We start from the raw sequence: 18,030 nt of genomic DNA on the forward strand, positions 1-18,030 counted from the left end.
AAATTAGAGATGCTCCTTCCCCTCCCTGTCTTATCGTGACATGTATTTGACCAGCAGCCTCCTGACAGGCAGACAGGGGACACATTGTCAAAATATGACAGCGTGATAGGATGTCAATACCGCTGAAGCACAAGAAGCTGGCTGCTGGCTCATTTCTGTGCAGAGCATATGCTGTTTGACACACATTTAGTCCATGCTGACTGGATGCTTTTCGCGGTGTTATGCTCGGTGAAATGTTACTGTGTTTGTGTTGCTGTGTACAACATGTGATAAGAACATTTGCTGGTGGCAGTGGTCATGTGTGCAGCAGTCGTCTCACTTTTTTTTTTTTTTTGTCGGTTGTTTTGCCGTTTCACAGAGTACATTTATATTCTCAAAGGAGCTGAATAGCAGGATAGAAACAGTGTTCACATAACATCACGTCTTCAGGCTACTAAAGCCAAGGTCTTGTGAGCACACTGTAATTAATAAAGAAATAGACCAAAGCTGTGAAATGCAGTGTTAGGGCAACGTGGAAAAACTAATTTCTGGTGCATTTTCATTTAATTTATAATCCTGCAGGAGAAGATGTTAGGTGTTGGCCTTCCTCTATTAAATCTGATTGACAGCAGGCTGCACAGAAAAGACAAGATCACACCACAAAACCAAATAAAAACAAGACGACAGCAAACAGTCAAACAGAAATCAGGCAGGCGTGAGCTTGAGCTGTCGCTCTTCTCCATGTGTTACTGAGCGTGCATGTCAGGGCTGGCAGGGTGGTGATGGACAGGTAAGGGAAAGTGGATATCACTTTCATTTTCAGCATGAGTCATTGTAAATGTAACAGTCTCACTGTTGACTGAGCAGGGGCAGTGTTCCAGAAAAATGCCAGTACCAAAACAATTATGGCAACATGTCTATTTTTAACTTTGCCGCACCCAGCTACATGTTTTCTGACAGTGACCTTTAACGCAACCGAAGGTAGACTGAGGTGAGAACAGGCTGGAAAAGAGGTGCAGGGAGTGACAGTGCAATAGTTACATTACATTACATCATTAATAAACTGAGAGATAGACGAGCAGATGAAAATGTCTGTTCATTCATTTTCAGCAAGCCTACAACGTTCTAAAACAACCAAAGATACAGTATTATATATGAACAGTGCAGCAAAATATCTACTGTACTATACTATACTCTATATTGTCTCCCATTCCTAGTCTGATTAAAAATATGATCTCTAAGGAAAGTTTCCACACACAACATAACAGCCGCTCTGACACTGCAAGGAGAGAGAGGGCTGACATGAGTGGCTATTTGCTGCTTGAGTTGACGGTGGTTGACATTTGTTTACAACTTGCCAGTAGGGATGACCACGACATGACCGATCCCCAGTTTTTCCGCTACCAGTTGCATCCTTTCAGCTACAGCAGTCAGTTCAGTGTCATCCCGATGAGTTCAATGCAGTGGAATTAAATGTGGGAAAAGAGAGTATGGGTTTGGTTTGATGCTCGAAATCAATGCAGGAACCAGCAGTAAACACACATTTAAATCAAGAAAAACTGTTTTGGATTGTCAGTGTTTATGACACTTAAAGTTGCTGTATTAATTGTCTCCTCTACTTTTAGCTACAACTTGTTTATTTAGGTACATAACGGTCAGGTTAGAGTAGTTGGGTCTCAAAAAAAACAACCAACGATAATGGTAACAAGTTGGTGTCTGAAAGCACAATTTTTTTATGTGAACACAGAAAAGATGAGGTCTGGAGTTTTTACATAGATCATAGATAAAAGTAAGGATAAGTAAAAAAGGTGCAGGTACAAGTCGTTGGGTCTAGTTACAGTAGAAGAATAAAATACAAAAACATATTAACAATCCCATTTTCCCCAGTGTTTGTCTCTCTTCTCTGAGTGAAAGTCATTTTCTCCATATTGCCCCTGTAGTCATGATCTCGTAACTCTTTGGAGTTTACTATTAGAAAGTCTGAATTTGTCTTTGATGTTGAACCAAAGAAGTACAAACACATTTCATGCCCGTTTTTTTTTTGTTTTGTTTTTATTATTTTTAATTTGAAAGTATACCCTGACATAATTGCTCCCACACACCACTTCCCTCCTCCTGGGCCCACTTTCAGCCCTTATTAAAGGGATGTATTAAGCTGCTTTGCTCATTTTTATAGACAGTTAGATGGTGTAAGGCTAAATGTCAAGTTAATTTGTAAGCCAGCATTAGCTGTGGCAGAGTTTATCCTTTGGAGCATCAGCCCTACAGCTTTCTATGTATATTTAATGTCCGTGTCCGGGGCTGAATTACTAAAACATGAGGTGCATTCTTCACCTCGTCTGCACCTAGTGCACAACTGCAGTAAAACACTCTGATTAGTCCGGGCTGGACACACTTGTTCCTCCGCCTGCCTCCTGCAGCCTCCCTGCGTTGCAGTGTGTACTGCCTCTTGAACAATCAATAGGCAGCCAACATCATTCCAGCGTCATCTCCATGGAAACGAGCTCCAGTCGCGGTAATGATTGGGCCCCCTCTCAAAGCCTGCCTTTTTGTGATAGGAGGACGGGAGCAGTCCTCCCTACCCCCCTCCTCTCAGCGACACTCACCGTCTCTTTACACACATGCATTTTTCCCTTCGTCCTCTTTCTTCACCTTTATGGCGCTGCAACCAAGATGGGATTAAGCAGCCTGTCGAATCTTGTTGCATCTGGATGAAATGCTTTTTTGACACGGGCGGCATCAATGAGGACAGACGTACAGACTGAAGAGTCAACATGCCACCCACATCTCAGCCATACTGAGAGAATGGGGACTGGAGTGGAGACCTGTTAGTTAGATCATCCTCTTGTTTTGCTTTTTTTTTTTTCCTTCGCCGTCGCGCGTCTCGTCTTGTTTGCTCTTCCAGTCGGGCCTGCACGCTCTGTTTCAGTGTTACGTAGGGTAAGAAGCTGTGTCTTCTCTCTTTTCTGGACATATGACAGACGACAGAGCGGTAAGGCATGAAATAACAGTCTATGTCAGTGTAGTGAGCAGGGCTCTGAATCTGAATGCTCCACTGTGATAAATACTAACCACAGTATGCTCAAGAATGCTACCAGGATGATGACATTCGCTGAATTTCCTTCCCAAGCCAAGGCCAAAAATATGTAATATCCCTTCGGAGCTGATTGTCCTCATTTTGGAAAACGTCACAGCGCAGAGAAGGAGGAGGTACTTTACAACTCCTGGTTTATCTGTAACTGCTTTTGTCTTTAGATATGTCACAGAGACTCTTGCTGTAACAGATTTCAGTGCTCCCACTTTATAGGGATTTACAAATTTAAGGTTTGGTTGTTGTGCCACCGACAACCATGGCAGTAACAATCTTTTGCTTGGTTTCCTGCTTATGAACGGTGTGAGGACGGGAAGACCGTGACATCTTTCATCATTTTGAAATCAACCTGCCACAGCTGATCTGTGTTATTCTCCTCCAGCAAATGAACAGCCCGCGATGGCTCGGTCTAAGCTGGGCACCTCATTTGGTCACATTGATCCCAGCTGCGCTGTTTGACTTTGACAGAGAGTGATGTATGACCTGTGCACTCGGCCTGAGCAGCCCGAGCCTGCGCCGGCACACGCAGAGATGGAGAGCCGCGAGGTGGCCGAAGCACTCGGGCAACAGCAGCAGCAGGAGTTGAGGAGGACGGAAGAGCAGGATACCAAGCAACATGGGCTCTCAGACAAGACAGTCCCAACCACCGCGGCTAATATCAGTTCCACATCGCTGTTAGGAAAAAGGCATCACTCACTTTATGCAAACCTCAACGGCTTTGAAGTGGAAGGAATACGCAAGGTAAGTGTGGATGATGATGGTTGAATGTTGGATGAGGCCTGGAGACATGAGAGAGGTTTCTTGCACACCCACCAGGAGAGTGACAGAGATAGTCTATTATAGGATCACCAGTCACCAAAAAAACAAAACACACGACTGTTCTCACATTGAAAACTATAAAATATCCTTTGATTCTTAATATTTATACTTAAAAGCAAAGGAAATTTAAAGCAGAGTAATGTTGCTCTGTTGCAAATCATGTCACTGGATTATTTTTGTGTTGGTCCACTAAATTTTCTTGACACTTAATCTGGGACAGCGCTGTAACTGCCGTAGTACAAACGGAGGCTTGGCAGATATTACGCTGACCTCGTGTGGCCTCGTCCCTAATTTCACACCTCTGTATTATCCTGTTAGCACACACAAGCTCCACTTGATGGTAGCCATTTATAAATCAATTGGAAACCCATGAAATTGCCATCTAACTGATGGAGGCTCGTATAGCCAGTGGGAGACACCGCTGTAACGAACTAAACCCCCCCATCAGAATAGATTGTTTAATGTGTAAATGACAAATAAATTGAACTGGTTGTATTGAAAGCCTCTGGAATCATTGATTGTAAATGGTTTAAACACTGTTAGCAGATTCAGTAGAGTACATTTACAGATCCTAGACATCCTAAATCAACTTGAGCCACCCTATATGTTTATATACACTTTCATTTCATTTTATTTTATTCACAGGTTAACTAAAATCATACAAATAGTTTGGAAATTAATGTCACCTAGTAGTTATCAGCCATATTTCTCCTGTATTTGCACAAACCTTATGCTTTTTTCCTTTGTTTGGTGGTTTCATTGTATCTTTATATGAGGCATCTTATCATTTAACCAAGGTAGCACACCGTCTACCCCACCCCCGCCACTTCATTACCCAATCACTACAATCACAGCGTAGTAAAAAAAAAAAAAACCCTAATGAACTGTCAACACACAACATGGGAGAAGATCTGTGAGTGGGAGCTTTAATTGATGCGTTAGAAATAATTATTTGGCCATTTCAGACCAGTGGGGGTTGTCCGTTGTGTTTTTTTCAGCAGGGGGTTGTCACTCTTCTATTATTGTTAATAATTAGACCATTACTTGCAGTTGGGGGTGCCTTAATTGTCCTTTTTGTTTTCTTATCACCAGTTCCACTCATAATTGATGACTGTTGTATGTTTGTACGACAAGAAGCATTCCTATAAGAAAATAATTAAATCCTATATAAAGAAGTAGAGCAGGTATTGTACAGCAGAAGGGAAGTGGGTTAAACTGTGGCTGAAAAATGCAACATGCTCAAACCCCCATATGAATTGTCTGGGTTATAAATGGAATATGTATAAATTAAGTTGGCTTGTTTTGCTGTGTAGGTGATGTGAGTCACCTACATGATCCAGCGTGGCTTAGCCCACAGAGCAGAAAGTTATCCCACGTGTTGTCTTCCACATGAAGCTGATTTTTGGAGGTTTTGTTGTTCTTGATTGGCAAAATATTTATTGGCAAAACATGTATATGTAGCCTTGAATCTTTCTATAATAACCAATGAACATCATATTTAAACACAAGTTTGGACAAGACGGGAATGAAGCCTGTGAGTGAGACCGACATGCTATAAACAACTCTTAAATTCAAAAGGAGCGTTATAGAGATTTTGTAGAGATTTTCTACTAAGACTTGTCTTCTGAAACTTTTATAAAAAACTGAGATAAGCTAGACAGTTTGGGTCACAGGAGAAGTAGTGATTTATCGGGGTTCATGGTTTCTTGCGCAAAGGGTTAAAAGTTCGGAACAGATTTTTATACAAAAATAAATAATTGTGTTGATGTCAGTAGACATGTAAGTAGACGCACACCCTCTGTGATCGACCAAAATACACGAAGGCCCTGGAATGACTTAGAACCACCCAACTGGCTGGTTATTCTTAGCTTGCTTGCTAATGTTATTGTCAGCAAAAGACTATGAGTGGATATGTTATGTGTAGTTGGCCAAATGAATTTACTCATTAACTAAATTATCCATGATACTAACTTGTGTATTAAGACAGTATTGATTCTAGCTGTGAATAAATGACCTATCGCTACAAGGCAAAGATATATAAGTAACGATTCCTTTCTAGACTGTAACCAAAGCTAAGCTGGGGTTAGCCGGCAGGTTGTGGCTTGGCTTTGGCTGTGCGGTGTAGATCTGGTGTTGGCTGAAGGCGTGATTTTCAAATAGTATCATGGAGCCAGTGGTCCAAATAAAACATGGGAACATTACAGATAGTAACACTAGTGTTTTGTCGTTCGTACATATAAAACTTTTAAATAGTCAGAGTTCGGATGATTTCGGATGATCAAATGTGTATTCCAACGACTGGATGTATTATAGAAAACTTGTATTTGTCTTGAGTGCAAATTACACGAGACAGCTGTCAATGTCAGTCTTTCCACTTCATGACAGAAACAAGCATGATTCCTCTGAAGGTTAATGAGCGAGTTGACAGTGTGGTCCTCTGTGATTCTAACCCTTTAACACCTGTCTGCTCTACCATATGGCTGCCTCTTTAATGATTGTTGGGTTTAAACGCTGTGAGTTCCAAATGGAGCTACAAAGAGATGATATACAAACAAACCCAGTTTCTCCTCAGTTATTTTTCCTGATTGACTGCATTTAGCTGCGATCCCTCCCTGTGATTACGATTCTAAAGCGAGGCTGGCACAGTCTGATACCATTTTGAAAGTGGTCTTTTGTTCAGTATAAAGACCTTTATCCATGGGTAGGAATCCTGGTGCCTTTGCTGCACACAGTTAAACTTCAGCCGCTGTTCAGTCTGTCAATGAAAACAGGTATTTTAGCTACTCTTTGTGTTATATTTTAGTGCTTCTGATCCAGTCAGCGGGGGCATTTCCTGCCTTTAAAATAACCCAAACATAATAGTACTTGTCGCTCAATCTGGCATTAGTATAGGCACTGTTAACATGTCAGCATGTCATTTCACCTGCTGTGGATGTGACATAGCTGATGCTCAGCACTTCTTGGGAGTAATTTTAACCCAGTCAAAGCCTCTCTGTAACAAGTGCAGTCAGATTTTTCAGGATAAAAAGGCAGTACTGAAAGTCAGTTTTGCCACCGATCTGTTGCTGAATGTAGAGAGGTTGGATGGTTGACGCACTGACACCCGCCATACAGGTCACCACCGACCCAGTTTGTACCTGTGGGAGAACTGAAAGTGGAGCAGTGTGTCTGTATGAGGACCTGATTTCACCGTAGCTTTCCCTGGAATGAATCACAAATCTTAAAGAGGATGTGTTCATGTTAGTCTTTCGAATTGTGAGCCTTCCACTTATTGTTCTATTCCTGATGAAGTATGTGATGATGAGCCCAGTATCCACTGTGTTACATGATATGTACATGTAGGGTTGATTAAAACACCATTTTTTAAATTTAATGTTTGTGTTTTAAGTATAATATATATGTATAATAACAATGCTAAACAGTGGCAGTGAAGTTCATTTTGTGATGTATTTGCAAAATGACCTTATTCTCACACACATTTAGATAGAGATAGGTTTCTTTCTCTTTCTAATCTGTTAATCTGCAGTATATTCTACATAGGACTGTATATCATTTTGCAGGTCATGCATGACAAGAATAATCCTTATAAATTTCACATATGTCCATTTAAATTAGGGCTTTAACTAATGATCTTATGATTAATCCATCTAAGATAAAGTCTTCAGATGCCTTGTTTTATCCAACCAGCAAGTTTATAATGATGCAATCTCCCATCTGCAATCTTCTGACGACAATCTAACCCTTTCAGGGAAATGGCCATTGTTTCTGGACCTCCGGTGTAGCCCGCAGGTATCCAGAAAAGGGCCTGATGGATATTCAGGACTTCCTCTGCAGTCCGATTAGCAACATTCAATTCCTACATAAGAATGACAAGAGAGACACATTTCTGCTGATCTCTGTGAACAGATATCTGCACTGACTCATCGTTGTCAGTCAAAAGCTGATGGCTTCAGCCTCCTACGAGGACTACGAACATAAAACAAATATCTGTTCATAGACATTAAGGGAAACACATTGGAGAAGCTTCAACCAGAGACCTTCGGCATTTATTCTTGAAAAACGACTCGATTCTCTTGCCTGATCGTTGCAGCTCGAGCTGAAAGGTTATTTATTTTTGGGCAATTTTATTTAAGAATCCAAAGAAGATTTAATCCTGTGGTTGATTCTATGTGAGGTCCTTTTTTGCCACAAGGTTTAATTTATTTGTGTGTGTGTGTGTTTTATTGGCCAGCCATGTAATGACTTGTGAATAATTGATAGAGCAGTGAAAGGGGAATCTCTGGAGTATTGGTCTCTCACTATACCTCAACCCAAACATCACTGTCTGTCTGTCTGGCTGGCTGGCTGCTGTCTGGCTTCAGCGAGGTGTAGACTCAGACACTGTGTTCACTGTTGCATTCAATCACAACTCACTGTGGAGCCAAGAAATTGGAGTGTCACTCCCACAGCATGTCCTCCACTGAATGTGGGGCGTAGAGGATATATCCTGTTGATCTGTGGACGCTGAGGCAGAAGGTGCTTTTCTAAAGCACAGTGGAAAATAAAAATATAAGCCACGTTGTAACACCATAACAACCCATAAGAACATATTTTACATGTCAGGACACAGTAAATATTATACACATTCATATCTGTCTGTGATGTTCCCCATCCTTAAAAAAAGGCACAATGCTCTCAACTCCTGATAAAACCTTAAAGACTACTGGATCAGCATGAGGACATCCCAACAGGGGGAGCCACAGCCATTCAAAGTTCATATGACACATAAAAAAATCAAAACCCACAACAGATTATTTTCACCTCATACAAAACAAATAAATCCTCCTCATTCATCCTTGATGATAGTAACAAGGAAGCGTATTTACTCTGCCTCCCTTTGGAGAAGGATTCTGTTACCACCCCTCTATGACTCAAGATGTGGCTATCACTGTTAAAATGTGTAACTCTTGTTTTTCTGATATAATATAGATCACATGGGCATTTATCAGATCAGGTTCACATATTTATGTGATTGTGACCTGACCTTGATGTCAACACCACACTTAAGATGGGTGAACAGATTACCCTAAATCATAGAATATCAGTATTTATAGTTATGATAAGAGTATTCCTATAAGGGATTGGAGAGATAAAACGAGTGGGCCTTCTAGACCAATCTGACTTGACCAGGTAGATGAGGGTAATGTGCCTCTTGTTGAACTGACTGATACATAATGCAAGACTGAATAAATCTGTCCACTGAACTTGGCATACCCTATTAAGACCCCTCAATTTTAAAACTATCTCAGAGGTTTTTAGCTTGCAACTCAAAAGATTAATCAGACTTATAAATGTGTCGAATCCTCAGTAGGGGACTATACATTAGACTTCTTTTTAATGCTGCTGAATAATAGAAAAGTATAGTTTTAGTTTCCTTTAAAAAAAACAACAACCTGGAACTCTTAAAATATTTAGCAGTACCGCTCCAAATAAAAAAATAAACCATCTATGTATCTAGTTTGTGTGTTTAAATAGGAATTATTGTCATTATTATTGTGTAAAATAAAATCAAACTCAAATTTCCCTATTAATAAAGTCTGTAAAGTGAATAATTCCCCTACACTTTTCCATCCTTACACATTTGCTTCTTAATCTTTACTCACCAAATGAATACCATTAAAGTAAAACCCATTCACACATTTATTGCTTCCAGTTTTCCTGTCATCACTACACCTCCTGCTAATACACTCATAAACCTGAATTATGACACCTAAGATTGATGGTGCTCGAGTCGTTGGTTGGAAATAGTTTCTGTTAGAAATATTCATTTGTTTTGCACCTGCAGTCTTCGGCTCTGACCTAATATCACACAGCCCCACAGCACAGATCACATTTACATTCACTATTAAGCATCCAGACAGCTGCATACAGTATTTGGCGTCCTCCGAGTGCTGCCTGTGACATTTCTACATCGTTTGGTCCTTCTCCAAGACTGCCGGTGAGATCAGACGATGATGATGATGATGATCACCTGCGTTCCTCCTCACAATGGTAAATAGGGTTTTGCCCAGAGGGGGAAAGGGAGACTCATTTTTTTTAAGCACAAGAAAGGTCACCTCGGCCTTTTCATTACCAGAGTGCCTCTTCTATTTATTGAATGTGACTCATAAAGGTTTGCTGTGGAACGCTGCAATAGTGTTTGGACTTTTGAACAGCTGTCAGAGAATTATTGAGTATTTTGACCCTCTGCTGTCCTGCCCTAGACACAGTCTGTGTGTTTTATTAATGGTCCTGTTGTCTAGAAACTAACCTCGAAGCCTGTTTGTCTGAATATGTTAAATATACAGTCTGCCTCATGGCTAAGCCTATTTCCAGATCATAATATCACATGATCTGTACAGAATAGAAACATATGTGTGTGTTTTTAAGGTGAACCTGTTTTATGTTTTCATTGTTGCCTTTAAACAGAGAGAACAAATATCAGCAATCTTTAAACATTTTGAGCTCCGTATGGTATAATAATAAACATGTTCTGACATTTAGTGTAACATTACATCAAAATAGCTCTGTAAAAATGATGATTAAGCATGTCTGCACCTGACTTGTGATACAGGAATGGGAATTTCCAGTGCACACTAAGAATATGTCTCTATACTGGAAACATCCGGGGGGATTTTTAAGCTCTTTATCAGCGAGCTCCAGGTGACGAAGGTGCCAACTGTGGAAAACTACAGAGGAGCGATTTTTGGCAACATCGAGAATGGCGACTAAGTCCTTGGTAAAATGATATTGGCTAAATGGTGTTCTCATATTTGTCATTTGCCTATTAACAAAAGCAGATTAACCTCAGTCATCTCAACCAGAAAAACATTCATCTTGTGTCTGGCTCTTCTACACATCAAATTTTATGTTATGAAATACACACACAGTATGTGAGTTAAAATGTAATTTAATATTATATTGTTGTGTACAAACAAAGCAGAGCTGTGCAGAGGAGGATGTGGGCCCTTAATGAAGCCCAATATTGCCTCTCGTCTCTTATTATGATGACCGATATGGTTTTAAATGTTACAGATTCAGTTAAACCATTTTAAGCACCTCTTGTGCGAGACCACAAATTAAGCTGTTGCTGGTATGATAGCGGGGGGTCGAGGGGCTTGTACGCATATGTAATTTTTCTTTGACAAGATGAAGGGTTATGTTCTTTTGAAGCTCTCAGGGTTGAACCTTTGGAAGGTCGTGGGGGAGAAACAAATCATCTCCGCTACATTCTGTCTCCCCTCGATCCAATTTGTGCTGACACTGCACTAAATAGAATAATTTGGCGACCCCTCCTTCTGTTCATCTTTTGACTTTTTAAAAGCCAGATGTTCTTCTGCTTGTCTGACGCCTTGTTAAGCCCTCAGAGGCTCCGGTGGGGAGGACTGTGGCATTTGTTATTTGTGGACTGTGGAGATGTTGAGGCGGCCAAGCTGGTATTGACTTTAATTATTGTGTTGGGAGGGCAGTGTTGTAATGGCTTTGCGAGAAAGAAGCTCTGATGGCGAAGGCTGATGGGATGTGGGATGCTAAACCATAGCTACTGTGGCTTTCATGCCTATTGATTTCCTAACTTGGATTAAACATGGAATCACTATTGGCATAACAGATGCGAAAAATGAGTGTAATAGTTGGAGAACCCATCTTAAACTACCAAATAAAGGTTGTTATTCTCAAAATATGGAAGAGAAAAGGCACTAACAAGCATTTCCAGACAATGCATTTCATTTTTGCACAACCTCACCCAGAGGACGTTCGTACGGGCGGTGGTAGAGGTAGATTTTTGGACGCTTTGCGGAGGGGGTGGAGTAAAGGGGTGTCTCATGTCGGCTCTTTGTTCTCTAACGCTCCGAGAGAGACCCCCTAATCTGTCACCGTCAGGTACCCCGGGGGAGATGAGTCGTGATAAATACAGGAGGGGATTTGAGCGGACACTTAAGAGGGCTTCTTCATGACTTATATATGAGTGTAGGCAGAGAGTCACTGTTAATAAACCACCTCAGGCCAAAAACAGCTTTGTGGTTCTTTTTTTTTTATGTGTAGTTTTTTAAAGAGATCTGTCTCTGCTTTGGGTAAGACCACTGAAGATTACAGCCCCTCCGTTACCTAACCATAAGAAGGTTTTTAAATTTGCCATAGCCTTGTGGTTTTTGTCCTATAAATAAGATGGATATTGCTACCGTGATCATATTTAGCTTGGAAATCTGAAAGTAATAATATGTACTAGAGCAGTGGAGACAAGCATTTCTGAGCATTCATAGAAGGTCCAAACAAATACCTTCTTAAACGTTTGAGAGCAGATCGGGAAACCTCAGTCGAAAACCATCGATGTCGAAGGAGACAGAGATAAAGGGAGTCATTGATTTGCCTCTAAATTGTAACACTTCACTGATATTGAAGTCTATTAGTATCCACTTGAGAATGGGAGGTCATTCCCAGTCTCTGCTGGACACAGTTTTCCTGTTTTTTTGCCATCGCTGGTAATTAAAACTGTGTTCAGGAGTCAATCTCTCCGACCATGTGGTGATTGAGAGTAGGGTCTGCGGGAGGAGGCCTTTCCCCCTTTCTATTATTGCCGGGAGCAGACAATGCCTGGATTAATTAAGGCACATTTCCACATTCAGCAGACTGCCTCCCCTTACACCAATCCTCTGAGCGACACTGCTGAATGAGGCTCAGCAGCAAGTACTTGTAGGGTGTGCGTTTATAAAAATGAGTAAAACACGTAGGAGAATTAAATAATCTGACTTCAGAAGCTTTCACTGTGATTATATTTGGACTGTTTGCAAAAAAGACTACGCTGGAAGAGGTAACACTGCGACACATTGCAATAAAAACATTATTATATTGCAAAAATTTAATAAATCTGCTTTCCTCATGTAGGCAGCGGCAGATCTACTGATTTGTGTGTAACTATGGGTTATTCAGTTACTGCTGCGTGTTTCCCTTTTTTTCCATCCAGGGTTAGCCAAAAGTAAATAAAGATCTTCATATTTTTAGTCCCAATCTATAATTAGTGGCGTACAGATGTATCGCTTGAGTGGTAGACACTGTGATTGCACGGGATGCGGTTGTAACACGAACTGTACGGACTCTGGCTGAAATGATGCCGCCCACCGATCGCATTGACTCTTCAATGCCCCCCCCTCCCACTTCAGCTATCATGTCCAGCAAAGAGTTAACGATACAAAACGTGTGTTTCTGTGTGCGTGCGTCTTTTGTCTCGCTGTCTCCTCAGAGGCTTATGGTGGGGGGATTTCTAGCTGTCAGCTAAAAACGCTGATGTTGGTGTTTCTCTGGAACCAGACTGTAGACATTTCCATACGCCCTCTACAAACGCTCGCCGTGGAGCGCAGACAAAAGGATAATCTGGTTGCGAGACCTTATGAATATGTAAGAATAAGTGCCCCGGACATTTCATCATTTATTCAGATCTTTGTTGATTTGTAACTGGAGTCCTTTTTGTGTCAAAAATATAACATTTGTGAGCAGTTTTATAAGCTTTAAATGAGACTTAAAGACATGAAGACCTGTTTGTTATCTGCTGTTTTTCTTTATCCCTCATGTGTCACTTTTTTGTCCATTTCTCCTCTTTATCTGTCCATCATTTTGGCTGTGTTAGTGCGTATATTTTTTTCAATAACAACACAATAACACTGAAACACTAGGGTCATTAGGACAAAAATGTCCACATCCCAAAAAACTGCTATAAAAACTTTACAGATTATTATATTTTAGGCTTTTTTCTGTCTGCCCGGCTCAGAACTACCAAACCAGATTTAAAACCCTTCAAATGCCAGTTTGATTACTTGATGTTATTTATATATTAAAAAAGGGGAAAATAACTAAAAAAATAACATATATATAAATATATATATAAATATAAATAAATATAATATAAATATAATAATATAAATAACAACAGTAACAAGTAATCAAACTGGCATTTAAAGGGTTAAAATCCTCAAAATGATTAAATGTGTGGTAGTTTTGAGCAGGGCATGAGGGTTAATCTATCCGTGGTGTCTGTGTTGAGAAAGGGGATGAATCCAGAAAACCTTAAGCCATTTTGATTCAGATCCTCAGAGGCACATAGAGCAGCTTCTGACCCAGATAATCAAGAGACTATTTAGCCCGCTCTCTTTACAAAGCTCTGTCTTGTCAGTGTCAGCTAGTTATAAGAAGTAATGCAGTCATGGATAATCACTAGTGAGGTTTCTCTTTCATTTAACTCAAGTTAGTTTGTCATTTAAAACTTAATTTTTACTATAAATGGGATCAAAGTGACTTGCTCCGGTTGCATTTACTAACAAGGTCGGGTAGCATATGTTGGTGCTGGAACCACCTGCTGTGTTGTCCTTCAATGGGTATTCTTAGAATTTTGAGGACAAGTATAGTCCCCTTTCACAGTCACTTATCTGGGTTGGTGTCTTTCACACATACAAATCTCCTATTCAGAACCCCCACCCCCACCCTGTGTCACCGCAGGTTAAGGTGTTTCGTGTGAAAGTGGCTTCTGTCTGAAAAGCTGTTTTACGGGTCATGAAGGTTTAACTTTCTTTGTGATAATCTGAAAAGCCCAGAAGTGATCCAACTCCTCTTCTTAGGTGGAGAAAGCACCGGAGAATGGTGCCATGATGAAAAGGTGACCCACATACCATAGAAATGTTTCCACACATCATCACCGTCTTTTATCAGCTGCCGTTCCACAAGAGCTCTTGCGTAAAACGGGAATTTTTTATTTCATTGTGCAGTTGATATTGCATAATTTTGTCTTAACTGGAATTTCAGGTGAATTCTGACTCACTAAATTATTCAAAAACAAAACTGCCATTATAGTCAGAAAATAATGATGAATGAAAAATGCTTAAAAAGGTTCTATGGTACACAATGATGTGTTCTAAAGCACTGGTTCCCAACTCCCAATAAGGGTCGCTAAAGCCTCACAGTGGGTCACAAAGCTTTCTTGATTTTAAGGGGTGTAAAAGAAAAAACTTTTTAAAACGTCGCAGTAGGCCTATATCTCAGCATTACATTCATTCATATTCATTCAGACTACTTTGTAAAGAGTCATGCTCTCTGTGGAAAGACCGGTGATCCATGCTAAAGTGAGGAAAAGGACACAGGGATGCAGGGATGTATCTAAGCCCCGGGAGCGGAAAAAGACATTACTTTTATCATGGAGAATGTAAGATCTCTGCCTAATGAGATGGAGGAGTTAATGACACAAACCAGGCTACAGAGGGAATATCGAGGATGTGGCATCACAGAAACGAGGCTGAATAAACTCGCTGGTAACTCTGGACGGGTTTCAACGTGTCAGAGCAGATAAGGAGAGCAGGGAGAGATACGGGCTGAACTGTACAGAGCAAATGAAACATCCATGGACCACAGGCCGGAGTTTAAACCAGCAGGAATTACTGTTGTATGTGGGGTGCACACTTTACCAGTTCAGCTTATTTCTGTCAGTAAAAATGAAATAGTTTGTAGATTCTGATTTAAGATATAAACTTTACAAGTTCTCCCAGGATCAGGTCACAGTAAAAACCTGAACACAAACTTTATTCACAGAGCCTTCAGTCTCTGCTAAACGGCCTCGACCTGCTTTAGAAAAAGTAGGCAGGTAAAACAACTATAGAGCTCATAGAACAATGGCTAAGCATCGAGGAGAAGAAAAAAAAGAAGCTTCTGTTATTGCTATGTGTGGAATATAATATCAAATACCCATAAAATATGTCGCTCAGTCAGGGGTCTGTCAGTTCATTCAATTCCCCTTGAGGTAAAAGGTTGTGACTTTTCTAAAGCCTGCAGGATATAGACAGTACCGTTATAATCAGCACTCTCTTCACTTATTTGCTTGTATCCAGAATGATTGCAGACAGATTCAAATGGAGCAGAGGGAGACAGTTGGGTTCGTCTGCCCTGTCCAAGGACTCGGGCTCTCCTGACAGACGTTTGTATACAGACCCCTGCCCTCCTGCTACGAAGTTACATCTGCCTTATTAACTCAGCCAGGCTCATGTGAAAACAGCAGTGCCGTGAGAGAGGTGGACTGCATGAATGCTAATACACTGGCCTCGAGTGGACCTCACCACCTGCAGCCCTTTATTCAGTTTCAGGAGGAGAAGCAAGGATAGGGGTGTTTTTTAGTTTGTAAGAAGCCAGCATTACCTCATGCCTAAAGAAAAGCCTCCAGTGTTTTTCAGTATGATTCCCAGGGAACAATTACAAGACATGGACCGACTCCAAGATCATTAGAATTAGAATAGAGTCAGGCGGAGGCTGAGTTCACTCTGGCTGGCCTTCCTCGGAGGTGATTGATTAGGCTTTAGTGTCGTCCTCCTGAGAGGAAGACTGGGACCAGCTGAGTCCTCTAACTGATGGCAAAATAACTCTCAAGGACACAAAGGTTTATCTGAGGCTAACTCTCTGTGATCAAGTTAAGAGTGTATGCTGTACAAAAAAGACGACATTAATCTGAAAAAACGCACTCAGGCAGCAATTATCTCGGCTAGATGAAGTGTTTGAGCATCACTTCAGTGACATTTAGTGGTGTTATTAAGAGCAAGCAGTGCCTTGTGTCCTCTGGGTATCAGCATACTTTAATAATGTCATCCTGGGGTGTGTCACTTCTAACATTGCTATCATACTACTTGCTGTGAAGGTCCCCGCCCTGCATTAGCTCTATTATGAAGTCATTTAAAGACCAAGTACCATTCTAAAAATACCTGATAGATTCAGGTTTTTCCTCTCCAGTACTGTTCAAAAGTTTGGGATGGCCTGCCACAAAAGCTGATTTACAAAAATAATGTTTTGTACTTTGGAGAACAAACCATTGCACAATGGTTTGAGTAGACTGACAACTGACAGGACAAGCAACAAAACATAACAAATCAGAGAGAAATTAGAAGCTTAGCATCAAATTCTGTGCAGATTTAAATAGAAACAGGTTCCTGTTTCAGTGTCGTGCACAATAATGCAGATAACAAGCTGGAATTAGAAGGAATGTCGCTTTAAATCACAGTTCAAACCTGTTCAGTCTGACCACTGAGTGGTTTGCTTGGGCAGGGGACCCTGGTTCAGTAATGAGACCTGAGAAACAAATTCAAAATTGATGAGTAAAACAGCCAAAAAGGAAAGAAGAAAAACATGGTGACCAGTCACAGGACGTAGTTCTCTTTGTAGTTCCAGCTCTTCATTACTGTTCTCACCTTTATCTCACAGATAATAGCCTCCCTGTCGCTGCACAATCAGAGCTGTCATGAAGTCTGCTGCTGTGCTAACAACTGGTAATTCTAACTCTAACGCTTTGTCCTGCTGCTTCGTGTGAAAAGCCTTCCACGGCTCTTCAAACCTTCCTGTTTCCTTTCATCCACTGTGGTTACACACAACAAGACAGGCCGCATCTTATTTTATGTTTTCATTTTTATTGATTCTCACATGCTTTAATTTGGTTTTACTGCTGTTGTGTGTCACTGTTTTATAACAGCGGAACTAAACTGAACTAATAAACGAATGAAAGGACTTTATTGTCAGGCGGCTACAATTATTATTGATGCAACCGTTGAGGTTAGCGACTGACTGCTCTCTCTTTGTTTGAGTCCATATGGAGATTTCAATAAGGGTGTTAAGGGGGGAGAAACATCCAGTAGGTAGACACTTTTTGGTAAGCTGTATCTCTCCTGTGTTAATAATCAGTATTATGTTGAAAATCCAGATTTTTCTGGCTCTTCTGTGTCTCATTTGAGCTGGTTGTTGGATGTATTTTGTTAGGAGTAAATAGCTTTGTGTGTTTCTGTTATCACGTTTGAATCGATTTTAAGAATTCACCAGAAAGCCTCTTTCGACTTCAACCGCTACCGAACATTACCGCCGAAGAGATAAATCAAACCGAGACAGTTAAATAAGCAGCATCCCATTGTGCCTGGAAAAATTCATGTATCATCAGCAAAGTAAATCGTCTCTTCATGAAGTGCTGTTCATAGGATTTTACGACAAGCTATACACTCTTGTGCGCACTTTCTATATATGCCCTAATACATCATCCGAGTAGGATTCATTTGTGCATGTGAGCCTTAAAATGAATGAAAATGAGTGTCCAGAAAATGGATGGACTTATCATG

The 18,030-nt window shown here is 40.7% G+C and overlaps 1 protein-coding gene across 7 annotated transcripts in view; it reads left to right on the forward strand.

Annotated features, from left to right (window-relative positions):
- Positions 1–18,030, forward strand: part of tspoap1 (TSPO associated protein 1) — a 56,310-nt gene that overhangs the window by 4,837 nt on the left and 33,443 nt on the right. The window contains exons 1-2 of one of the 7 annotated variants that reach the window (XM_027273397.1): positions 3,180–3,189; positions 3,539–3,811. The exons of the other annotated variants lie outside the window; for them this stretch is intronic. Coding sequence (XP_027129198.1) covers positions 3,545–3,811 — 267 coding nt within the window. The 5' untranslated portion in view covers positions 3,180–3,189; positions 3,539–3,544. Of the gene's footprint in view, positions 1–3,179; positions 3,190–3,538; positions 3,812–18,030 lie in introns of those variants that run through there. 7 annotated transcript variants of the gene reach the window in all.

Source organism: Larimichthys crocea, chromosome XXII (assembly GCF_000972845.2).
Source record: "Larimichthys crocea isolate SSNF chromosome XXII, L_crocea_2.0, whole genome shotgun sequence".
NCBI classification, from domain to species: Eukaryota; Metazoa; Chordata; class Actinopteri; family Sciaenidae; genus Larimichthys; species Larimichthys crocea.